This window comes from Theropithecus gelada, chromosome 3 (genome assembly GCF_003255815.1).
Source record: "Theropithecus gelada isolate Dixy chromosome 3, Tgel_1.0, whole genome shotgun sequence".
Lineage (NCBI taxonomy): Eukaryota > Metazoa > Chordata > Mammalia > Primates > Cercopithecidae > Theropithecus > Theropithecus gelada.
The window spans coordinates 68,966,089-68,989,061 of NC_037670.1; the positions used below are offsets into that span (position 1 = coordinate 68,966,089).

The window sequence follows — 22,973 nt, forward strand, 5'->3', positions numbered from 1 at the left end:
CTTCCTCTTGAAAAATTTTTTTCCTTTCCTTTTTTTTTTTTTTTTTTTTTGAGACAGAGTCTCGCTCTGTCGCCCGGGCTGGAGTGCAGTGGCTGGATCTCAGCTCACTGCAAGCTCTGCCTCCCGGGTTTACGCCATTCTCCTGCCTCAGCCTCCCAAGTAACTGGGACTACAGGCGCCCGCCATCTCGCCCGGCTAGTCTTTTGTATTTTTTAGTAGAGACGGGGTTTCACCGTGTTCGCCAGGATGGTCTCGATCTTCTGACCTCGTGATCCGCCCGTCTCGGCCTCCCAAAGTGCTGGGATTACAGGCTTGAGCCACCGCGCCCGGCCCCTTTCCTTTTTTTTAATAAGAGACAGAGTCTCACTATGTTGCCTTGGCTGGTCTCAAACTCTTGACCTTAGGCAATTCTCCCACCTCAGCCTTCCAAAGTGCTGGGATTACAGGGATGAGCCACCATGTCTGGTCCCTTTCTTGTCTTTTGTGATTTGGTGGTTTTCTGTGATGATAATGCTTGATTTCTTTCTCATTCGTGTATCCAGTCTATCAGTGACTTTTATACTTTCACATGGTTTCTTTCTATAATTCCCTTTTCCTCCTACCATATCTTGCATACTGTAAGTGCTAATCAATGCTTTGATACCACTTAACATAACTGGAAACTGATTGTGATAATTGGTTAGCAGCAAGTCTTTCTCAGAAGACCAGCCTTTTGAGCCATTGTTGGTGTGCTGGAGGACAGCAGGGTTGAGAGACTGGCTACAAGTGGCAGCTCTGCTGTTGCCCTCCAACGTGGAGCCAAGTTGACCACCTGCCTTCAAGGGGAGCTCTGATGCAGGCAGCTGGATGCCTGCAAGCACACCTGTCTGGGGGCAAGGGAGAAGATAAGGACGAGAAGGAAGTAGATGTATTTTTAAGGAAATCATTGACTTCTGATGGGGTGTTTTGCAGATATCTTATAGCTTTTTGTTTTGTTTTTCTTAGAAAGTTTCTCTGTCATCAGGCAAAGACCAGGATGGGAACAGGAAAACTAGAAAACTGGTCAAGGGAGAACAAGTCCCTTTTCCTCTCACCAGTGAACAGCAGGTGAGGAAGCAGACTCTGAGAGGAATGCTATTCAGGATGGCTTGCTGCCTGCATGGCATGAGGGGCTGTCTTGTGGGTGCTGGCAGCCATAATCTCCATTTTTCTGAAGACCACCATTTATGGCTAGATTCAATACAGGTCCAGACCTTTCTCGACACTGCTGGAGAGGAAGTGTGTGCCACAGTCAGAGGAGATAGCCATGGGAAATGGAAGCATGGGACGAAGGGGAGGGGAGGGGAGATGAGTGGCTCTATGCTAATCTTAGGGTTTCTTCTCTGCCCTTTTGGGCACCAGGGACAGATCCTAGGAAAGGAGTTCTGCAGACAGTCTTGGAAGCACCTTCTCTGGCACTTAAGGCTTTTTCCTGAATTTCAGAGACAGAAACATATTCATCCTTGAGCAACTGCAGTGAGGCAGTGTGGAATTCTAGGGTGTTGATAGCTATGACTACCAGGACTGTTGGACATTTGCATTCTGGCATTTTCATTCCTTGTCCTAAGATTTTGACTCTTTGCCATGTTCTTGGAACTCCTGGATCTTTCTGGAGTCTGATAAAGGATCAAAATCGCAGCTCCATTCAGCAAACCCAGAAGCTTCTGGGGAAGAGCTAATGGTCATTTGTTCATCATGGATCAATTGTTCAAGATCAAGCACCTTTCTGATATCTCTTGTCCACAGAGAAAAAAACACATTACTCCACAGGTGGCTTCTCAGATTTGCTGTCTAGTTGCCAACCTGAGAACTTCCTTGGAAGCATGGCTTCTGCACAAATGGGTTACACTGACTGAACCACAGTGGCTCTTAAAACAAGGTTTTTGACCTAAGGAGCCTGTTCTCCAGGCTGACCTGAACCCCTCAAAGACATGGCAAGCAGGTGACATTTCTGCCCATGGGATTTGCTGAGAGATCTGGAAGGTAAAGAGCCACCTTAGGCTTCAAAGGGTGAGTGAATTTTTACCACGAACCCCAAAGGGTTGATTTGACTTTCTCTATTACATATATCCAACAGAGAGAGCAGGCTTGGGGAAATTTTGTCTGCACTCAGAAAATTCATCAGTTTCTTGGGAATCATAAGTTATTACACTTGAAAGACCAGAGAATGGTTATTCCCCAACACCAATTTGGGCCTGAATTTTCCCATCTGACGTGTCTCTAACATGTGAATCAGTCCCACCTTCCCTGACCACGAGTGAAGTGTTCTGTGATGCTTGGCTGTAGATGCAGTGTGACAACTGCCTGAAGCACATGATCTCAGGCACCAGATGGCACTGCTGCTCAGTACAGTCATAGGCTAACAGCCTTCCTAGAGGACACTGGTAACAGCATTCTCCCCAACTATTAAGATTTATTGTTTTGTTTAAGCAAAGACCAAAGAAGCAGCGAAGATACAATTAAAATGGCAATCCTTGCTGGGCGCGATGGCTCACGCCTGTAATCCCAGCACTTTGGGAGGCCGACGTGGGCAGGTCACTTGAGTCCAGGAGTTCGAGACCAGCCTGGTCAACATGGTGAAACCCCGTCTCTACTAAAAATACAAAAATTAGCCCGGCATGGTGGCACACGCCTGTAATTCCAGCTACTCGGGAGACTGAGGCAGGCAAATTGCTTGAACCTGGAAGGCAGATGTCGCAGCAAGCCAAGATCGCACCACTGCACTCCAGCCTGGGAGACAGAGCAACACTCTGTGTTGAAAAACAAAAAAGGCAATCCTCACCATGGTGAGATGCAGCCACACCCAAAGGACCCCAAAAGTGGCCTTATGGTAGCAGGAGGATCCTAAATGTGGATCCTCACAAAGGGAATGCAGCCCAAGTTGAAAGTGCTTCTTCCTTTGCTAAGGAAGTGATTATGTGAATAACCTCAGTATTCTCAATGGGAAAGTATCTGGCAATAAATTTGTAGCCACAACTTGGAAGTTTCTGGAAGAAGTCAACCTCCCACAGTCACCTTTGGCTGACTGCTTGTGTTAGGTCTGTACACTTCCTTTCAATCAGCCTGCAAAAGTCCCATCTGGCCATTTGGTCACAGTTTAGCATCACTTCCTGGGAGTGGACCAGCTTTATAACCAACCTAGAAAGATCAGGTTGAATTTGGCTTTAGAGATCTGAAGCTCCTCAATTTTCTTCCCTCTTTGGAAGTTTTATTAGAATAATCTCTACCCTTTTCTGTCCTCTTCCTAAGTAACCTAGTCTCAAGGCTCGAAGCTTTAAAGGCAAACCTTAAAATATGTTGCATCAGAAAGCCAAGCCAGAAAGCTGATCACCTAATAGGCTATTGTAATTTCAGGCTCCAAATAACTGTTAAAAGTGGGTATCTTCTGTTCTGCCTAAAAGAAAGAGGCTGAAATGTCAATTATCATTTAGAGTTATGAGTGAATTGCATTTTTATTTACATTTAAGAGTCTCTCTCCCTCCTTGTGTTCTAGTCTGTGAATGGCTCACACCTGGACTTAGTGTAGGCTCCTAGTGGGAGGAGCGGGGAATAGTGAGAATCCTCATCAAATGGAGTAACATGACCCAAATCTCCAGAGGTTTCATAATTTTGCTCTTGCTTCTAAAAACATAGTCATCTCTTATGGGGTGTTATGTGCTTTGTATCCTGAAATTTTCCACTTGCTGCTTCTTGGTGTGAAGGGAGAAATGCCAGCATGTGGCACTGCAGGAGGAGACTGGTGGAAGCTGCAGGGCTAGGCCTTCACTTCCCAGTGACACTGTTCCCAATTCCCTCCAGGATGAGCTGAGACTCCTCAGGATGTGGTTCTGCAGCAGATGAGGTGTGAAGAAAGCCTGCTCTGACCTGGGCACCCAGGATGGCACTGAGTTCTAAAAGGCAAAGGGTATGTGGTGAGGGGCCAGGCTGAGGCCCTGGTGTGGTACCATCATGGGCAGCAGCACCATTTGAGGCCAGGTAGGAGAGACGTGCAGGGCCTGGCCCCCCAAGAGACCAACAGACAAACTGAGGTGGCAGAGAGAGAGATTCCAGTGTCACCAGGAAGACTGCAGATCATAACAACAATGGCTGCTGATTTGGCATCAAAGAGGTGGCACTGTCAAAGCCATAAATGCTGAAAATGGCACCAACATGCTGCAGTTGGAGAGAGTGGGTGACCAACATTTGTTTGAAGAACAGATGACGCTCTTTGAGTGGCTCAGCCAACAGCCCAAAGTTTTAAGGGAAGACCTCTCTGCCAGCTTCAACGTCTCACGTAAAACCTCCGAGGCACTTACATAGCATATTTTTGTGTCCACTCTCTTGCTAGTCTGTTGTACCTGGAATAAAAAAGCAAAGGGAGTGACACCCTCACTTGAAATGGTCACTTCCCTTCAATGTGGTGCAGAGAACAGGACTGATGTGGGGAATGCTGCTACTGCTGCTGCTTGTCAGACATCTGGGGCTGATGGGTAAGTGGAATAAAGGCTTTCCCCGGAGCAGGAGCACATCAGATATGGCTGTAAACCCCCAGCTGGGTGAATCCCTCATTGTGTAAACCCAAAACTGTTGATTCTCCATAACTATCTGCTGTGGAAGATTTAATAATGCAAAGACTTCTTCCCTTTCTTTCACCTGTCCTACAATATGGATGCAGGGAGGACAGAGAAGAGACATACAAAGGTCAGTTTGTACTAGTTACAGGACGTTCAGCACACAAACTCCAGAACAAGGGCTTGGGAATCTGCCTACCGGAGTGTGCATCAGCACCATCCTCAGCAGCTGTTCCACCCCTCTGTGCCCTGGCTTTTTTGATTGCTTGCCATAGTGAGAGTACCTGCCTTGTGTGCTTGTGGGGAAGACTAGAGAAGTCTGTACGCAAAGCACGTGGAGCAGGCCGGGCATCCATTGAGGACTATGCAGGTGTGTGCACTTACTCTCATCATTGTAATAAGATTTGATGCTATGAGACTATAGATTAGAGAGATTTATAGTTACAAGAGGCACTGAAAAAAATCACTTTTGGTATGTCTAAAATATCTCGTAATAAGTGTTAAAATAAACACAAGTTAAACCCCAGTCAATTAAAAATGTTGATTGTTATTGAGAAAACTCCAGTGAGGGAAATAATAAGATCTATAAAGGTCTCAAGAAAAATATAATTTGAAAAAGCCATGTGGCTGAGTGTGGTGGCTCACACCTATAATCCCAGCACTTTGGGAGGCCTAGGTGGGCAGATTGCTTGAGCCCAGGAGTTCAAGACCAGCCTGGGCAACCTGTCTCTACAAAAAATTAGCCAGGTGTGGTGGCATACACCTGTAGTCCCAGCTACTCAGGAGGTTGAGGCAGGAGGATAGGTTGAGCCTGGGAGATCGAGGCTGCAGTAAGCTGTGATCACACCACTGCACTTCAGCCTGGGCAACAGAATGAGACCCTGTCTCAAAAACAAGGAAAAAACACACTCCATTCTAATCTCTGCAGACAGGAAAGAAGTAATGAGTAATGAACTGAAGAACTCACTCACTGAAGATGTCTTTTAAAAGGGCCAGCAATACCTTCTCTGAAGGTCCACAATTGAGATTCACACCACTCACAGGACTGCGACCCCTGCCACACCTGGGCCTCTCTCACAGTGCTGTCAGCACTCAGAGACTAACACTTGGTGATGACCCCTTGTGCCAGCCCTACCAACTACAGACACCCTCATGCTGCAGTGCATGTGGTTGTGCCTGGCCTAGGGGGTCGGAATTTTACAATTCTGGTTCTATTAATTGGTGTTTAAACAGAGAGCTGGCAGTGAAGGTTTAACACACTGCTGACTTCTGAGCTGAGCCAGCGAACTGACCACAGCAGTTCAACCTCACCTTCGGTATAGCCAAGCAGACATCCCCTTGTCTTAGCCTATAAACCCTAGAATTTAAATCCAAATTTTTCTTGTTGTCAGATTCTTCTGAGTCTGTTCTTGGCTGACCACTGATTTTGCTAGCCTCGAGGGCAGGACTTGGCAATGTTTTCATATATAGTAGCAGCAGCTAATGAGTTATCCAGGAGGGTGAACTGCTTTTATCTCCTTCTCCCTTCTTAGACTCAAAAGACATGTTAGTGAGAAAGCCAGGAGTCCAAGCCCAGGGCACACCCACTGTACACATGGCTCAGCATGGGCAGGAAAATGTCCATGGGAACCTGTAGCACAGAAGCACCAGCTCAGAGCATAGGTACCGCATGGAGCTGCCTGGGGCAGCCATGGCACAAAGGCAACCCAAAAAGGATGCATACTTCTCTCTGTCGGCCTTGTAGGTGTGGGCTATCTCTGGCACCAGAGGGTCATCGGGGTTGGGGTCGCAGAGCAGCGAGCAGATGGACAAGAGAACTGGGAAGAAAAGAAAAGGTTGGTCAGCTGTAGCCACGAGGCTGCTAGGTCACCCCTGGGTGAACCTCCCTGAACTTGCACTCTGTATTGACCAAGGAGATGTCTTCCCTTCAACAGCCCAATATAAACTGCTTGATGTACCACTTGCTCTGTCCCATGTATCGTGTGGCCTCAGGCATGCCATGCTAGGATACTTCCCTCCTGGGTGCATCCTGGCTCTCATTCCCCTTCTCCACTGAAGCACCCCATCTTAGTCTCCAACTGCCCTCCCATCCTTGTCTGCACCCCACATCATGCACCTCTGGCATTTAGTCCCAGGAGTCCTGTTTACTGGTAAGGAAACAAGAATTCAGAGCATTCAAGTAACTTGTCCAAGGTCACAGATTTGGAACACCCAATAAATGGGTAAAAATGAGATTCTGGGCCAGGCATGGTGGTTAATGCCTGTAATCCCAGCACTTTGGGAGGCCGAGGCAGGCGGATCACCTGAGATCGGGAGTTCAAGACAAGCCTGACCAACATAGACACACCCTGTCTCTACTAAAAAAATACAAAATTAGCCGGACATGGTGGTGCATGCCTGTAATCCCAGCTACTCGGAAGGCTGAGGCAGGAGAGTCTCTTGAACCTGGGAGGCAGAGGTTGCAGTGAGCTGAGATTGCACCATTGCACTCCAGCCTGGGCAACAAGGGTGAAACTCAATCTCAAAAAATATAAAATAAAGAGATTCTGAACCAGGTCTGTCTAACTACAAAGCAGATGCATCCTCCTGTGTGCCAGCACCGTCTCTAGGACGTGCACTCAGTGTGGCTCTCAGCAACCCTGGGAGAAGGGAATCACCCACTAGGGCTGTGGTGAGCAGCAGAAGGAACTGTGGTACCTGGATTCTTGGGGTCCCAGAGAGAAATGCGAACTCTCATTCCTGGCTTTGCTTTCGACTCACCATATGATTCCAAACAAACTGGATTCAGCGAGTCCATCAAAGTCCTGACCACAGTTCCCCACACATAAAGCTACAAATGACAGGGGCAGGTTTGCCTTTTTTAAGATACTTGGCTAGGCATGGTGGCTCACGCCTATAATCCCAGTGCTTTGGGAGGCCACAATGGGAGGACTGCTTGAGGTTAGGAGTTTGAGACTGGTCTGGGCAACAAAGTGAGATCCTGTCTCCTCTACAGAGAAATTTAAAAATTAGGCCAGGTTCTGTTTCTCTTGGGTTGATTTTTCACCATCCTACCCACGCTCCACCTGCCAGGATACTGCACTGTCTACATTCAGGTCTCTTGTGCACGCACAGCCCATGTGCAGCCCATCTTAGTTCAGAAGGAATATCTGCATTTCTAAGCTCAGTTTAGACTGGTTTCTTCAACTTCAACCAGAGACATGTGCTTAATATCATTTATTTGGGAAGGGAGGATTTCTCCACCAACTTTGAGGTCCCCAGGGGCATGCCCTGTATCTTTTTTCAGGGCTGACTCACAGTTCGTTTTGTGCTTATTGGATGAATAAATGAGGGAACAGAGAGGGTAATTTAATATTTGCCTTTCTTATTTTTAGATAAAAAATATAAGTAGAATCAATATTTTCTTCTTGCACCCATGTGACAGTTTGAGCACCCCAGGGCAATGGACTGCTGAGAAGCGCCAGGGCGTGGGGCACAAAGTTCTGCTGGTGCTGCCTCATATGGATGTAAGGATGTCCACTTACAGGCACAGCAGTGGACAGGGCTAAGTGACCTGGGAAAGGTGACTGCTCTCTCTGAGCCTCCATTTTCACTCAGTCAGTGCTGGGGTAAAAACACGTGTAAGAGACAAGGCACACAGAGCATGCCATCAGCGTCTCTACCTTTTGACACAGTCAACGCTGGAGACCACTGAGACCGCAGGATATCAAGGCAGATGCTGCCATTGCTGTTGATATTAGGGTGATAAATTTTGGTTGTGAAAGCAACCTGCAAAGACAAGAGATCCCAAATCAGACAAACCACAGGGACGTCTGGGAAATGAACCAAGTAAAGCAGGAGCAGCCACTGCTGGGCTGTACCTGGAGTGTGCTGCATATCTGGCCCCACAGTGCAGGATGAGCCAGACACCCACTCCCAAACTCTAATGGGATATGGAAGTGAGTGATCACCCAGAAGTTCCCTGACCCATTCCCTGCTGGATTCTCATTCTGAACATAGGGGGATTGACACCGTCTCCCTGAAAACAGTATGTCCTGAGGAGTAACAAGAGTGGCAGAAAGGACTCAAAAGCCCAGAAGTTTTATGCAAAAAGCAGTGATGTTTTGTTGATGTATCAGCAGAAAAGCCCAGGCCCAAAGACTTCATGACTAAAACACCAAAAGCGATGGCAACAAAAGCCAAAATAGACAAATGGGATCTAATGAAACTAAAGAGCTTCTGCACAGCAAAAGAAACTACCATCAGAGTGAACAGGCAATCAACAGAACGGGAGAAAAATTCTGCAATCTACCCATCTGACAAAGGGCTAATATCCAGAATCTACAAAGAACTTAAACACATTTATAAGAAAAAAATCAACCCCATCAAAAAGTGGGCAAAGGATATGAACAGACACTTCTCAAAAGAAGACATTTATGCAGCCAACAGACACATAAAAAATGCTCATTGTCACTGGTCATCAGAGAAATGCAAATCAAAACCACAATGAGATACCATCTCATGGCAGTTAGAATGGCAATCATTAAAAAGTCAGGAAACAACAGATGCTGAAGAGGATGTGGAGAAATGGAAATGCTTTTACACTGTTGGTGGGAGTGTAAATTAGTTCAACCATTGTGGAAGACAGTGTGGTGATTCCTCAAGGTATTCCTTGAAATGCCATTTCTAGAACTAAAAATACCATTTGATTCAGTAGTGATCCCATTACTGTGTATATCTACTATAAAGACACATGCACACGTATGTTTATTGTGGCACTATCACAATAGCAAAGACTTGGAACCAACCCAAATGTCCATCAATGATAGACTGGATTAAGAAAATGTGGCACATATACACCATGGAATACTATGCATCCATAAAAAAGGATGAGTTTGTGTCCTTTGCAGGGACAGGGATGAAGCCGGAAACCATCATTCTCAGCAAACTATCACAAGGACAGAAAATCAAACACTGCATGTTCTCACTCATAGGTGGGAATTGAACAATGAGAACACATGGACACAGGGCGAAGAACATCACATACCAGGGCCTGTCGGGGGGCAGGAGGCTGGGGGAGGGATAGCATTAGGAGAAATACCTAATGTAAATGATAAGTTGATGGTTGCAGCAAACCAACATGGCACATGTATACCTATGTAACAAACCTGCACGTTGTGCACGTGTACCCTAGAACTTAAAGTATAATAATAATAACAAATAAAAGCTCAGGCCATGGACCCTCTGCCAGGCCACAAACCCTCCCCACCTTTCTATTTCACCCTTTGTAAGACCACCCCCTTCTCAGAATTTAGTCCTAAAATACCCTTGTGCACTTCAAATATGTAAGGATACCCACTGTAACAAAAGATGTGAAACCTAAATGTCTTCAGATTGATTACTGGTTAAATTAATGTTATAAATAAGCAACAGAATATTACACAACTGTTTAAAAAGAATGAGGTGAATTTTTAAAACATGAATGTGATCATATGGAACAATTTCCAAGATATATTGCTATGGGAAAAGCAAGATGCAGATTCATGGAAACGCCTGTTCCATTCATGGGAGAAACAAGGAAGCACAAACAAGTGCTTATCCAGGTGGAGATTACTCCTGAAAGAGAAATGAAATGACAAGTAAGACTCAGTGCCTTGTGGGGAAAAAAAGGCGGGGGGCCGGGCATGGTTAGAGAGACAAAGTTGAAAGAAGGTCCTATTTTCTACTGTATACTCTCCTACATTTGACTTTTTTTTTCTGTTTTTGTTTTTGTTTTTGTTTTAAACCACAGCCACACACTACTTCTTCAAATGACCTTGGACCTCAGAGCCTTCACTATAAATAGGTACATGGTACCTCTCCCAGGGATGTTGTGGGACCCATGGAGAGTCTGCTCTCTGTGATGTGCAAGGTGTTCTGAGTCAGGTGCAGCTTCCACTGCTACAGGAGCCTAAGAATCTGCCTCACCTACACTCCCTCTGGGTGAGCAGTGACCTCAACGCAGGGGCTGGGGCAAAGGAACATAAGGATTTTGCTGGCTGGGCATGGTGGCTCACACCTGTAATCCTAGCACTTTGGGAGGTCGAGGTGGGTGGATCACAAGGTCAGGAGTTCGAGACCAGCCTGGCCAATATGGAGAAACCTCATCTCTACCTAAAAATACAAAAAAATTAGCCAGGTGTGGTGGCACATGCCTGTAATCCCAGCTACTTGGGAAGCTGAGGCAGGAGAATTGCTTGAATCCGGGAGGCAGAGGTTGCAGTGAGCTGAGATTGCACCACTGCACACCACCCTGTGTCACAGAGCAAGACTCCATCTCGAAAAAAAACAAAAAAAAGGATTTTGCCTCCTCCGCTAGCTCTGAGAACTCACTGGTACTTCTTAGGCTAGATGGAGATGCACAAACATCCTTTAAATAATTATCTACCATTTTTTGCATGTTTGATATAGTTTTTAATATTTTTTTAAACTTACTTTGGAATATGAGAAGAGAGTTATGTGCATGTGAGCTCGAATATCTATTACCATATAATTTTTCCCAGAAAGGGTCAAACTTCAAAATCATCTCAGATATTAAGTATCTGCCTCAATATCCCCAATAAAGACCATGCAATCTTGCCAGATTCTTCCTATTGTCAGAAAATTTGTGCCAAAACATAAATCCAGTTGCTCCTGTTCCCTGTAGAAGGAGGTTTTTAAAAGACAGAAGCACTTTCTTCCCTCATAGAATGTCACTGTCACCTTTTAGCTCACATCTCTCCTTGCTAAAATAATCCCAACTCACCCACAGAGCTTACTTCTTAGTCTTTTAATAATAACCACTGTTGGCTGGGCGCAGTGGCTCACACCTGTAATCCCAGCACTTTGAGAGACCAAGGCGGGTGGATCACCTGAGGTCAGGAGTTCAAGACCAACCTGCCCAACATGGCAAAACCCCATCTCTACTAACAACACAAAAAATTAGCCAGGCATGGTGGCGGGTGCCTGTAATCCCAGCTACTTGGGAGGCTGAGGCAGGAGAATCGCTTGAACTCGAGAGGAGGAGCTTGCAGTGAGCCGAGATCATGCCACTGCACTCTATCCTGGGTGACAAGAGAAAAACTGTGTCTCAAAAAATAATAATAATAATTTAGAAATAATAATAATCACTGTTTCTCCTTTGTCCTTGGGCAATTAGGTACCCTGAAAACGCCCAACAGACATTCAGGACTACATCCATATCTGTTTAAGGAAAATCCTCAGCTGCTCACACAGTAATGAAAGAGATAAGCTAGAAAATTACTACTTGATAGACACTGCCACAGTCTCTCCAGAGGGTAAGGGAGAAGGGGTGGATCAGAGCACCGTGAAGCATGTTTATGATTTTTCAACCAAACCCCCTTGAACAGCAGTTGTACTCTAATGTGGCAAAGCTATTTTAGCATCTGCCATTGCCCTGCGCAGCACACCCCACTCCCTTGCCAAAAGTTTAAAAGGTCTCTGGGATCCTAAGCATATTTAACCAAGATTTAAAATGCTCAGGCACCAGGTAGCCTCTGGTGGTGATGTCTGGACAGAGCTGCAGCTGGCGAGCACAGAAGTGGCTTCTTCACACTGACTCAGATAAACAACACGCAAAACAGCAGCTAAGCCTCTGACTCAAACTGAGTCATCAAGGCCAAGTCAAGGTAGTAAGACACAGCAATGTCACAACCCCTCGGCTAAGGTGTCTGATGCAGATGCAGGACTTTTGAGTAAGTCTTGCCAAAATGCACAACCTGGCCAGGCGTGGTGGCTCACACTTGGAATCCCAGCACTTTGGGAGGTGGAAGCAGGTGGATCACCAGAGGCCAGGAGTTCGAGACCAGCCTGGCCAACATTGTGAAACCCTGTCTCTACTAAAAATAATACAAAAATTAGCCACGTGTGATGGCAAGTACCTGTAATCCCAGCTACTCAGGAGGCTGAGGCAGGAGAATCACTTGAACCCAGCCTCTTCTCCACAAGGCAGCAGAGTGATCGTTTTGGTGTGGCAATCCCCACAATGGCGTGCAGACCCTACTCCTGGGGCCATCCATACCCCTCTGGCCTCCTTCCCAACTCCTCACACGCTCACTCCCCTGGGGCAGTTTCCTGGGGACCCGTCTGCCCCCTTGCTGAGCTTCTGCAGTTCCCCCTTCTCAGGGCTATCTCCCCACAACCCCAGCTCCTGCTGCCAACCACTGCTTGTGCTCCTCCCCAGTGCTGACAGTGCTGACTGGCTCACACGCTAAATGCCCTGCCTCCTCCACAGGATGGTGAGCCTCAAGAGCAGGCTCAGCTACCCATGCAGAGCCCAGGTAAGAAGGAGTATGAGGTGCAAGAGTCCAGGGGATGAGACGACCTGCAGTGCATAATACATGCTAGGGCAGGGTGGTCGAGGCAGCTCCCTGGGCTTCTCCTTCCCTCTGATGGGACTGCTCTCTAAAACTCCACTGATGGGATGGTGTGTGCATAAAGGGCAAAGGAGGTTTGCTATTCTTTTAACTTAATAAAGGAAAGTGAAGGTGAAGGTTTAGGACTCACCAGTCCTAAACCAGGGTGTGTCCACCTTGGCACTATTGACACTTGGGGCTGATCATTCTCTGTCATGGGAAGGGAGGCTGTTCTAGGCACTGTAGGGAATCCCTGGGATACCCTGGCCTTTGCCCACTAGATACCAGCAGTACCCCCTCACCACAGTTTTGATAACCCAAAATATCCCAAGATGTTGCCTAAATGTCCCTGGAGCAATAGCAAAATCACCCCAGCAGAGAACCCCTGTCCTAACTCTAAGGGACCGCAGAGAAGGGAGCCAGAGCCTGGAGACATGACCAGACTCAGCTACAGTCACAAGGAAAAGCATTCAAACTGTGGCCTCAGTAAGGAGGCCAGCACCAGCTCACCCCACTGACCCTTGGTCACAACAGGTGCTAATTCCCAAAGTCCAGTGGTTAAAGTCCTGGGAGGCTGTCACCACAGGGTGGAGCGGTGGGCCCTCAGAGAAGCCCCATGTACAGCTCTTTTTACCTATACCTGACTTGAAGGGCCCCTCGTCACATGCTGTCCTTCATCCAAACATCAGGGGAGTTGTGAGGGCCACCTCACCTTTGGGGGCTTGAACGGGTAATCCGTAGGAAAGTGGATGGTCAGGAAGAAAACACCTCCTTGGTAAGGACTGTCATTCTGGAATGATGAGACACAGGAAGAGATCAGTGCATGTGCTAAGCCCAAAGTGCAAGAAGCAAAACTGGAGTGGTGTGCTCAGCAGCTACTACCTACCGGGCCCATGATGGTGGCCTGCCAGTGGAACACTACAAGACAAAAGAGAGACGGGCATGTAAGAGACCCCCCAAGAAACATGTCTATTCTACTGAAAATGCACTGCTAAATTACAGGGCACTGTCCACACGAGATGCACTCACTTCTGACACCAACTGAAAGACTGGGGTTCCCCAAACCACCCAAGATGCGGTAACTGCCTAGGACTCCCAGAGCTCACTGAAAGCGGGTGTGCTCAAGATTGCCGGTTATCCCAGGGAAACAGCATAAGTTAACATCAGGAGGGTCCAAACGCAGAGCTTCCATTCTTCTCTCTCCGTGGAGTCGGGATGTGTTACTCTCCTGGCATTGCTGTACGGCAACACACACAGAGTACCCAATCAGGGATGCTCACTGGAGCCTCCGTATTTAGAATTCTTATTGGGGCTCTACCCTGAGAGCATGACTGACTGATGTGAATGCCCATAGGGCTGATCTCAGGCTCCAGTCTCCGGCTCCTCCAGGCATGATCCAAGTCCCCACCTTATTTTTTTATTTTTTTGAGATGGTCTCACTTTGCCACCCAGGCTGGTGGGCAGTGGCATGATTATAGCTCACTGCAGTCTCAAACTCCTGAGTTCAAGCTATCCTGCCTCAACCTCCTGAGGAGCTGGGACAACAGGTATGTGCCACCACATCTGGCTAATTTTTTTACTTTTTTCATTTTTGTAGAGATGGGGTCTTGCTATGTTGCCCGGGCTAGGCTCTCACCTTAAATCACATGGTTGGTCTACTTGGTGTGGCCATTCCTCACCCTAAATCACATTGTTGGTGTGCATCAAAGCTTACAGCCAAATAAAGACATTCCTATCAGGTATGATATCTTAGAGATCGCCCCCTACGTGTTAAAGATGATGGCCAGATCTTTTGAGGACAAGATTAAATTCTTTTTTTTTTTTTTTTTTTTTGAGACGGAGTCTCGCTCTGTCGCCCAGGCTGGAGTGCAGTGGCCGGATATCAGCTCACTGCAAGCTCCGCCTCCGGGGTTTACGCCATTCTCCTGCCTCAGCCTCCCGAGTAGCTGGGACTACAGGCGCCCGCCACCTCGCCCAGCTAGGTTTTTTTTGTATTTTTTAGTAGAGACTGGGTTTCACCATGTTAGCCAGGATGGTCTCGATCTCCTGACCTCGTGATCCGCCCGTCTCGGCCTCCCAAAGTGCTGGGATTACAGGCTTGAGCCACCGCACCCGGCCAAGATTAAATTCTTTATGTTGCTGTTGTTTTGTAGAGATGGGGTTTCACCATGTTGCCCAGGCTGGGCTCAAGAAATCTGCTAGCCTCAGCCTCCCAAAGTGCTGGGATTACAGACGTGAGACACTGTGCTTAGCCAAGATTAAATTCTTTACTACACAAATGCCAGTGACTACAATTCAGTCAGTTCTTTGCATAGAATTGAAGCCTTGGCTAGCTTTCAGCCATTTTCCTTACTGCTCTGTATAAACCCTTCTATTCCTTGGTTCTTCCCGATTTATTCTGAAGCCCTCTTCAAAGAGTCTCTCTCAGGAGCCAACTGCCCATGGCCCTGGAGCCTCACGGGTGCTGCCTCCATCTGAGTCCTCTCCTGCCCACCCCCTGGGCAGTGCCCTGTGCTCTGGGCACTCAGTAACAAGGTCACAATGAACCCCTCTCATGCTTCCCTTCCAAGTCGCCACCATGTGGCGGGAGTTTAGAGCCTCTTCTTGCTGCACATCACACCCTACACCCTTTCCAGCATCTCAGGTGACTTTCACTGCTCTACCCATTCCCAGAACAGCTCCTGTGTTTCAGCAAGGCTAGCCTAGTGTGGCCCAAACACTCACATTCAAGGTTCCCAAGTCATACAAATGGTCCCAGGGATATTGACTCTAGGGCCTTTGTGGAAAATGCCTACTCACCCACAGGAATGGGTTGTTGGGATCATCTGAAGGGCCTGTTATTCTCAAGAGAATTCTGTCTCATATGGATTCATAGTGGATATGGAATTAGCCCAAAGTTTCAGACCTGGTCCTGTCCTGGGCTTCCTGTCACCTGTTTAAGTATCCCACAGGCTCTACCCAACAGGAGGCCCAGGAAAGCACCAAGGTTTGGGGTGGGAGCACAAGTGCAGGGACTAAAGCAGAAGTTTCCTAAGCCCCTAGAGGTGTTCAAAAGTAGTCAGGGTGGCCCATGAGCGCTTTTCAATATTTCGAAGAAATGGTGCTGAACAGAACACCTTTACCTATAATAAGGCTGCCTGAGTTAATGAAAATATCACTTTTTTTTTTTGCTTTGACTGTTTTTATTCCAATTCATGCTAATCATTAGTTGAAAGTAGATATACCTTTGCCTAATGTTAATGTGAATGGAATTCTTTATTAAATAAAAGTGTTTTTGATAATATATTTCAGAACAGGTTAGAATCCTCTGGTCTTGTTCACTTTAACTCTGAGGGCTGCTGGGACACTAAGCAGGGCTTGAGGGCAGAGTCAGAAGAGAAGGCCCCAAAAGCAAGAGGACGAGAAAAGATATAGAGGAGGGATGCTGGAAATGGCTGTGAGCCCACGAGGCAGGTGTGAAATGGCCCCAAAGGCTAGCTTCCACCCACTGAGCTCTGACTGTGGTGGCTGGCCTTGACGCTAGCCTCTCTTAGCCTGGGCTCTGGTGCAAGGTAAGTCTGAGCTGAGCTGAGCATCAAGGAGCTGCCTCTAGACAGCTAAGGCTAAACAAGAACTAGTTCAAGTTTACAGCAACCCCAGTTTAATCTGATATTATCTTAAGTGACAGGTAAGAGGGGAAGCATGCTATAGAGACCTGGGGTGCTTGTGAGGACAACATGAGGTAATCGCTGATTAGTGAGAAGCAGAGTGATGAGCAGGTACCAGGAGACAGTGGAGCAGAGTCATTCTTGTTTCTCACACTCTGCATAGGCAGCTGGGAAACATTTCTGCTCTGTTCCAAAAACGAGATTTAAACTCCCACGTAAAGACTTTAGAGTCCTCCATTTTCAGTGGCTTCATCTGCCTACCCCTGGCTCCTCTAAGCTCAGTCCCCTCCCAGGACATGCAGGCACACATATGTTGGCATGCCCTCTTTTTTTCCAGCTTTGTGAAATTTCTTTTTGTTTTATTGTAGTAAAAAATATATAATAAAATACGCAATTTAAACAACTTTTAAGTGTACAATTCTGTGGCATCGTATGCCTTCATGATGCTGTAGAACCATCCCCCCATCCATTTCTAAAACTTTCCATCACCCCCAACAAATTCTGTACCCATGAAACAATATTTCTCCCATTTTCCCTCCCGTCAGCCTCAGGTAATCTCTCATCTACCACCTGTCTCTATGAATTTGCCTAATCTAGATATTTCATGTAAGTGGAATCATATATTCATTATTTTCTTTCTGGCTTATTTCACTTCGCAGGTTTTCATGTTGTAATGTATATCAGAACCATATTTTGTTTATCTATTTTCCACTGATGGGCACTTGGGTTGTTACCAGCTTCTGAAAATCATGAATAATGGTGCTGTGAACATTGGTATACACATTCTGTCTCAGTCTGTTTTTGATTCTTTTGTATATGTACCTCTGACACCACTCTCCTTGAACACATAGTATCTCCCCTCCCCACCTACTTTCCTGTGGCTGCAGTTACTGAAGCCTCACAGGGAAGGATTGGTGTTCCAGAGCCCAAGAAGCCCGCAAAGTGGAGGCAAGGTGAGTGGGCAGAGGACAGACCTGGAAACCCTAATGCTGGGCAGCTCAGCCTCGGCTACCACCTGTGAGAGACGGCAGAGGCCTAGAATAGGTAGTGCTGCTTCTCCCTCTCTCTCCCGAGAAGCTGCCCAGAACTGCTCCTTCAGTCTCCCCCAGGGAAGAGTGGAAGTGGGAGAAAATAATAAGGATTGCCCTTCCCCTTGGCAGAGGCAAGTGGCCACTGCCCTACCCTGCCCTGCCCCTCCTCGGCTGTCCTGCTCTGCTCCCAGGAGCTGCAGCAGCACCAGGTCCTCTAGACCAACTCCAACAATATTTACACCAGCACCCAAGTTTGACTTGGCCAAGGGCACTTTCCAGCAGCCGATGTGACTCCTCAGGCCAAGCTGGCTTTCTCTTGCACCAGAAGAGGGAAGCGGTGACTATAGGACATGAGAGGCAATGCAGGTTCTACTTTGAGTATAACCTGACCAGCCAAGCTGCTGTGAACTCATGGCCTAGACCTCAAATGAAAAAGCCATTCACAAGCAAATGAAGGGAAAATAACTGACTGGTTTTCTTAAATACTGCTTGGTTGATAATTTGGTTGTTTGGTTTTGTTTGTTTGTTTGTTTTTTAGATGGAGTCTGTTGCCCAGGCTGGAGTGCAGTGGCACGATCTCGGCTCACTGTAACCTCTGCCTTCCGGGTTCAAGCGATTCTCCTGCCTCAGCCTTCCAAGTAGCTAGGATTACAGGCGCATGCCAGCATGCCCAACTAATTTTTGTACTTTTAGTAGAGACAGGGTTTCGCCATGTTAGCCAGTCTAGTTTCAAACTCCTGACCTTAGGTAATCCACCCACCTTGGCTTCCCAAAGTGCTAGGATTACAGGCATGAGCCACCACACCCAGCCTAAATTTGGGGATCTTAATTACAATCCTCCTACAACCTGAAGCCCCCCAAAATACTTACAGTCATCACCCACAGGTCCCGCGGAACACTGGGCAGGAGGATCCCTCTGCAAGTCGGTTAATTCCTAGAACATGAGATAGCGGGTCAGAGTGGCTGTATGTTGGGGATTCTGCCTTTACACACCAATCTTGGTAGCTGGAAGGAATTCTCCTGGTGGGAGGAGGCTCCTAGGCCTCAGGAATGGGTTAGAGACAAGGTGGGTCATAGAAGTCTACTCCCTGCTGTAAAGATACCAGAGAAGTAGGTATGATCATTTCCATTTTATACATTAGGAAATTGAATTGTAAAGAGATGAAGTTACCTACTCAAGGTACACAGCTGGAAGAGGGCAGGCAAGAAGTCAGTCACACGTAGCTCTGCCTTACCTCCAAGCCTAGCCTCCCACCTCCTCAGGTAGAAGACATCCCTAGGCCCCCAGGTGCTGAGGATATGGAAGGAAAGCAGACCAGAAGAGAGTTCTGGGAGAAGGATAGGTGCCAGGTTTTACTACTAGGCTAATGAATTAATGTATGGAAGCAGTTAGCACCAAGGAAGCACTCATCTCTCTACTTTGCCTCCCCAACCACCATCCCAATCACCCCAGTCACCACTGGTTATGTGGTAAGTCCTAGGGCCCTGAATGTGGAGACTTTGGCACTTGAGCCAAAGTCTAACACTGCACCAGTGGGGATCGGGGATTATACCACAACTAGATTCCCTTTATGGGAAACCATCTCTGAATTAAGCCAAACACTGTCCTATCTACACAAACTCTCCTGATTTCACCATATGTCTCTGGACACGCTGATCATTTCAGTAACCACCTCTGGCCATCCTGCATTTATCCCCTTCACTTCAAATTTAATCAGCCAAGATGGAAGTATTAACATCACAGAAGCCAACAAATGCTACAAATCAGGGCCATGTTTTCTCCCCGAGGGTTGATCTTTAAACATCTACCAGTATACCACTGGCCAATTCTAATAGTATCTAATATATCTGAACCCATTTCCTCATAAGTAAAATGAATTATACTTGGAAAGCACTCAGGAAGCAGCATTAGGAGTGGTCAAAAAAAGAATTTAACTTGGGAACAACTGAGGTCATGCAAGGGGACCGAGGACAGGCTCAGAAATGCAAGAGCTACAGAAATCTCTGTGGAACAGTTCCTTTTTGCTTACCTCTCTGCTATGTGCCCCTCAGCACCTCCACTATCATGGTGCAGGGGAATTGTTTACATTCATTGCGATACTGCATGGATAAATGAGCTCTATGATAGAACCGCTAAGGCAAATCCTGAAGAGGTTACATGAAGAGCCAGGGACAGGAAAAGCCAGCAGTACAGACCAATTCCCTCTACCTCACAAGGTTTTCCCACACCTCTATGCTTTTGCACTGCCAGTATGCAGAATCCATGGCCCCTTTAGAGGTGTGATCAACAGTTACACCCACACTTAATGATCCCTGAAATGCCGTGTGTGGATCCCCATTGATAGACTCCAACCAGCACCCAGGAGTTTTGAATGCTAACTGGCATTTCAAGGAAGAATGGTGTGACTTGAAAGAAACTAGTCCACTCACACATCGAATTCCTGTGTTCACCTCACAGGGTTAGAAGACTCAGGTCTGAGTCCGAGCTCCATCACTGAGGAAATCACTTTCACCTCTTTGGGCCTCAGTATAATTATCTGTTAAGCTGTAATCATACTTGCCTGCCAACTTGTCGGCACTATTGTGTGGCTACAAATTTTGCAGGTAAATTTTTAATGTATATAATGTAAGCAAGAGCAACCAGTAAATATCATGACAATAGTGGTATAGAGAATGCCACAATTAGTATTATAAAAAGGGAGAGGAATAAGTAGAATATATATATATTTCTAGAAGAATACTTCGACACTGGTTGCCCCTCCAGGAGGGGAATTGGATGGCTAGGGACAGTCTTGGGTGGGAGACTTTTCCCTGTATATCCTTTGCACCTTTTGAACCATAGGAATTTATTATCAAATCATTAAATGTATAAATATTTTATTTATTGTAAAGGATTAAGTAGGTTAAGTTTATATAGTAATTACTATTACAAGTAACAATGGTAAAAGTTGAGACGTTCCAAAAAAGAGAAAGTGGCCGGGCACGGTGGCTCAAGCCTGTAATCCCAGCACTTTGGGAGGCCGAGACGGGCGGATCACGAGGTCAGGAGATCGAGACCATCCTGGCTAACGTGGTGAAACCCCGTTTCTACTAAAAAATACAAAAATCTAGCCGGACGAGGTGGCGGGCGCCTGTAGTCCCAGCTACTCGGGAGGCTGAGGCAGGAGAATGGCGTAAACCCGGGAGGCGGAGCTTGCAGTGAGCTGAGATCCGGCCACTGCACTCCAGCCAGGGCGACAGAGCGACACTCTTGTCTCAAAAAAAAAAAAAGAGAAAGTAAGTTAAAGTATTGAATATTAGTAGAGAAGAGTTAAGCAAACCATGCTACACACCCAGTTATTTCTTAACTGTGTTCCATCAACTCCAAGACTCCATCCTTTGTAAGACACAATTTTACTTTACATACAATTGGGGGAGGGGGGAACATGCTGGCAAATAAGCTAACACCAAATGCTTTCTTTGCACATAAACTTTAATTTTACTTAAAAATTACTTTTATTAGACTGTGTACAGTGGTTCACACCTGTAATCCCAGCACTTTGGGAGGCTGAGGTAGGCAGATCACTTGAGGTCAGGAGCTCGAGACCAGCTTGGCCAACACTGTTAAACCTTGTCTCTACTAAAAATACAAAACTTAGCTGGGCATGGTGGCACGTGGCTATAACCAGCTATTCAGGAGGCTGAGGCACAAGAATCGCTTTACAGGGTGATGCCATGGGCAGGGCGGAGTGTCTGGGGTCTTTTGGGAGCCTCCAATCCCCAACAGTTTTGCAGAACACTGATATCTATGGACTCTAAAATGGACTTCATTTAAAGAAACCCACAGACCATTAATGGACAAAAACATGAATCAATATGTATTGTGGCATTCCAATCCTAGCACTGTGGAAGAGCATCAAGTACAATGTTTTTGAAGACCATGGCCTATCATCATTATGCATTCAAGATCTGAGTTTGAATAACCTCATCAAGACTTAGATCTTCTTCAAAAGCTTCAAGTCTCATTTGCATTAAAGCTCTCCACTGAACCCTCTCACAAAAGTACAAGCTTAAAGGGAGTAAAATCCATTAATACATTCCATTTGATATCCCTTCTTCTGACTTCTCTTCAATTTCCTTGGCCTCTGGGGCTTTTTATATTGCTTATGTTCCTTTAGAGCCAAAGTGACAGTGCTTTCCAAAAAAAGTGTGTTCTGTGGCCATAAGTTTACACTGATAGAGAAGCATAAATTTAGAATGATGAATTTAGAATTAGGTCTTTTATGGTATTCTGTAAAAAGCTGAATTAACAATAAGAAAATGAGGATGAAGCAGTAAAAATATTTTGGGTTAGATTATACTCTCAGAAGCTATGTGGTTTAGAGAAAAGGGCCTCCAACCTAAAAAGTTAATAGTTACTATTTTGTCTCTGCCTTTTACTAGCAACTGAGAAAGTCACTTAACCTCTCTGAATCTTAACTTCATTATCTATAAAGTGTAGCTGATATTTTCCCCTCCCTACCTCACAGGGTCCTTGTGAGGAACAAGTGAAACAATGTACAAAAAGAAATATAAAATGTATAGTACAGACAAAGGGTCCTGTTACATAGTTGCAAATCATTCCCTCAGATCTTGGGCCTAGGAAGGTAGGTGATTTAAGCTCATTGAAAGCATGTACCATGTCCAGGCTGGATACATGGTAACAAGGCTATGTTACATTTTTTTTTTCTCTGAGTTGAGTACCTAAAATACCACATGGGCTAATTCTAAGAAGGAGCACCAATATCTATTTTCCTATAATTATAGCTTAGCATTGTTAATGCTCTAGAGCAGTTATGCATTGTAACATATTAGTGATTTGTGAAATATTTTTACTAAAACATGACCAGCATTTTTCTTTAAATGAAAGAATGTAGAACATTTCACAATGCATCCCACATGATAAAGAGCAAAATAAATTTTTTTAGTTATATGTACATATGTGTGTGTGTGAATGTGTGTATACTTGGTCATTAAATAAAAAGTATTTTTTCTTCCTGTGGGGGAAAAAAAAAAAAAAGAATTGCTTTAGCCCCGGAAGGCGGAGGTTGCAGTGAGCCGAGATTGCTCCCGTGTGACACAGTGAGACTCTGTTTCAAAAAATTAAAAAATTAAAATTACTCTTATCAAAAGAATTCTTTTAGGCTTAGACATAGCTTTGTGTGTTTCTTTTTAAGTATCATTCATGCATCCAAAAAAAAAAAAAAGGAAAAACAAGTGAAATAAATAAACTGGTTTGTTCAGGTATTCCCAAAGTTTCTTCCCATTCAGAGCCCAACACTGAGTCATTGATGTCTACACAATATCATCCTCTGTGTCTTCTAAAACAATGGTAAT

At 45.9% G+C, this 22,973-nt stretch overlaps 1 protein-coding gene across 4 annotated transcripts in view; it reads right to left on the bottom strand.

Moving 5' to 3' along the window:
- Window positions 1-938: 938 nt before the first annotated feature.
- UBE2D4 (ubiquitin conjugating enzyme E2 D4 (putative)) overlaps window positions 939-22,973 on the bottom strand; it is a 30,260-nt gene continuing 8,225 nt past the window's right edge. For 2 of the 4 annotated variants that reach the window (XM_025378073.1, XM_025378071.1), the window contains 6 exons: window positions 18,489-18,552; window positions 13,827-13,858; window positions 13,653-13,730; window positions 8,231-8,336; window positions 6,292-6,385; window positions 939-4,355 (listed from right to left, as the gene is read on the bottom strand). In XM_025378073.1, coding sequence (XP_025233858.1) covers window positions 4,310-4,355; window positions 6,292-6,385; window positions 8,231-8,336; window positions 13,653-13,730; window positions 13,827-13,835 — 333 coding nt within the window. In that variant the 5' untranslated portion in view covers window positions 13,836-13,858; window positions 18,489-18,552 and the 3' untranslated portion in view covers window positions 939-4,309. The remainder of the gene's footprint in view (window positions 4,356-6,291; window positions 6,386-8,230; window positions 8,337-13,652; window positions 13,731-13,826; window positions 13,859-18,488; window positions 18,553-22,973) is intronic. The other 2 variants (XM_025378070.1, XM_025378074.1) reach the window with 2 other exon arrangements.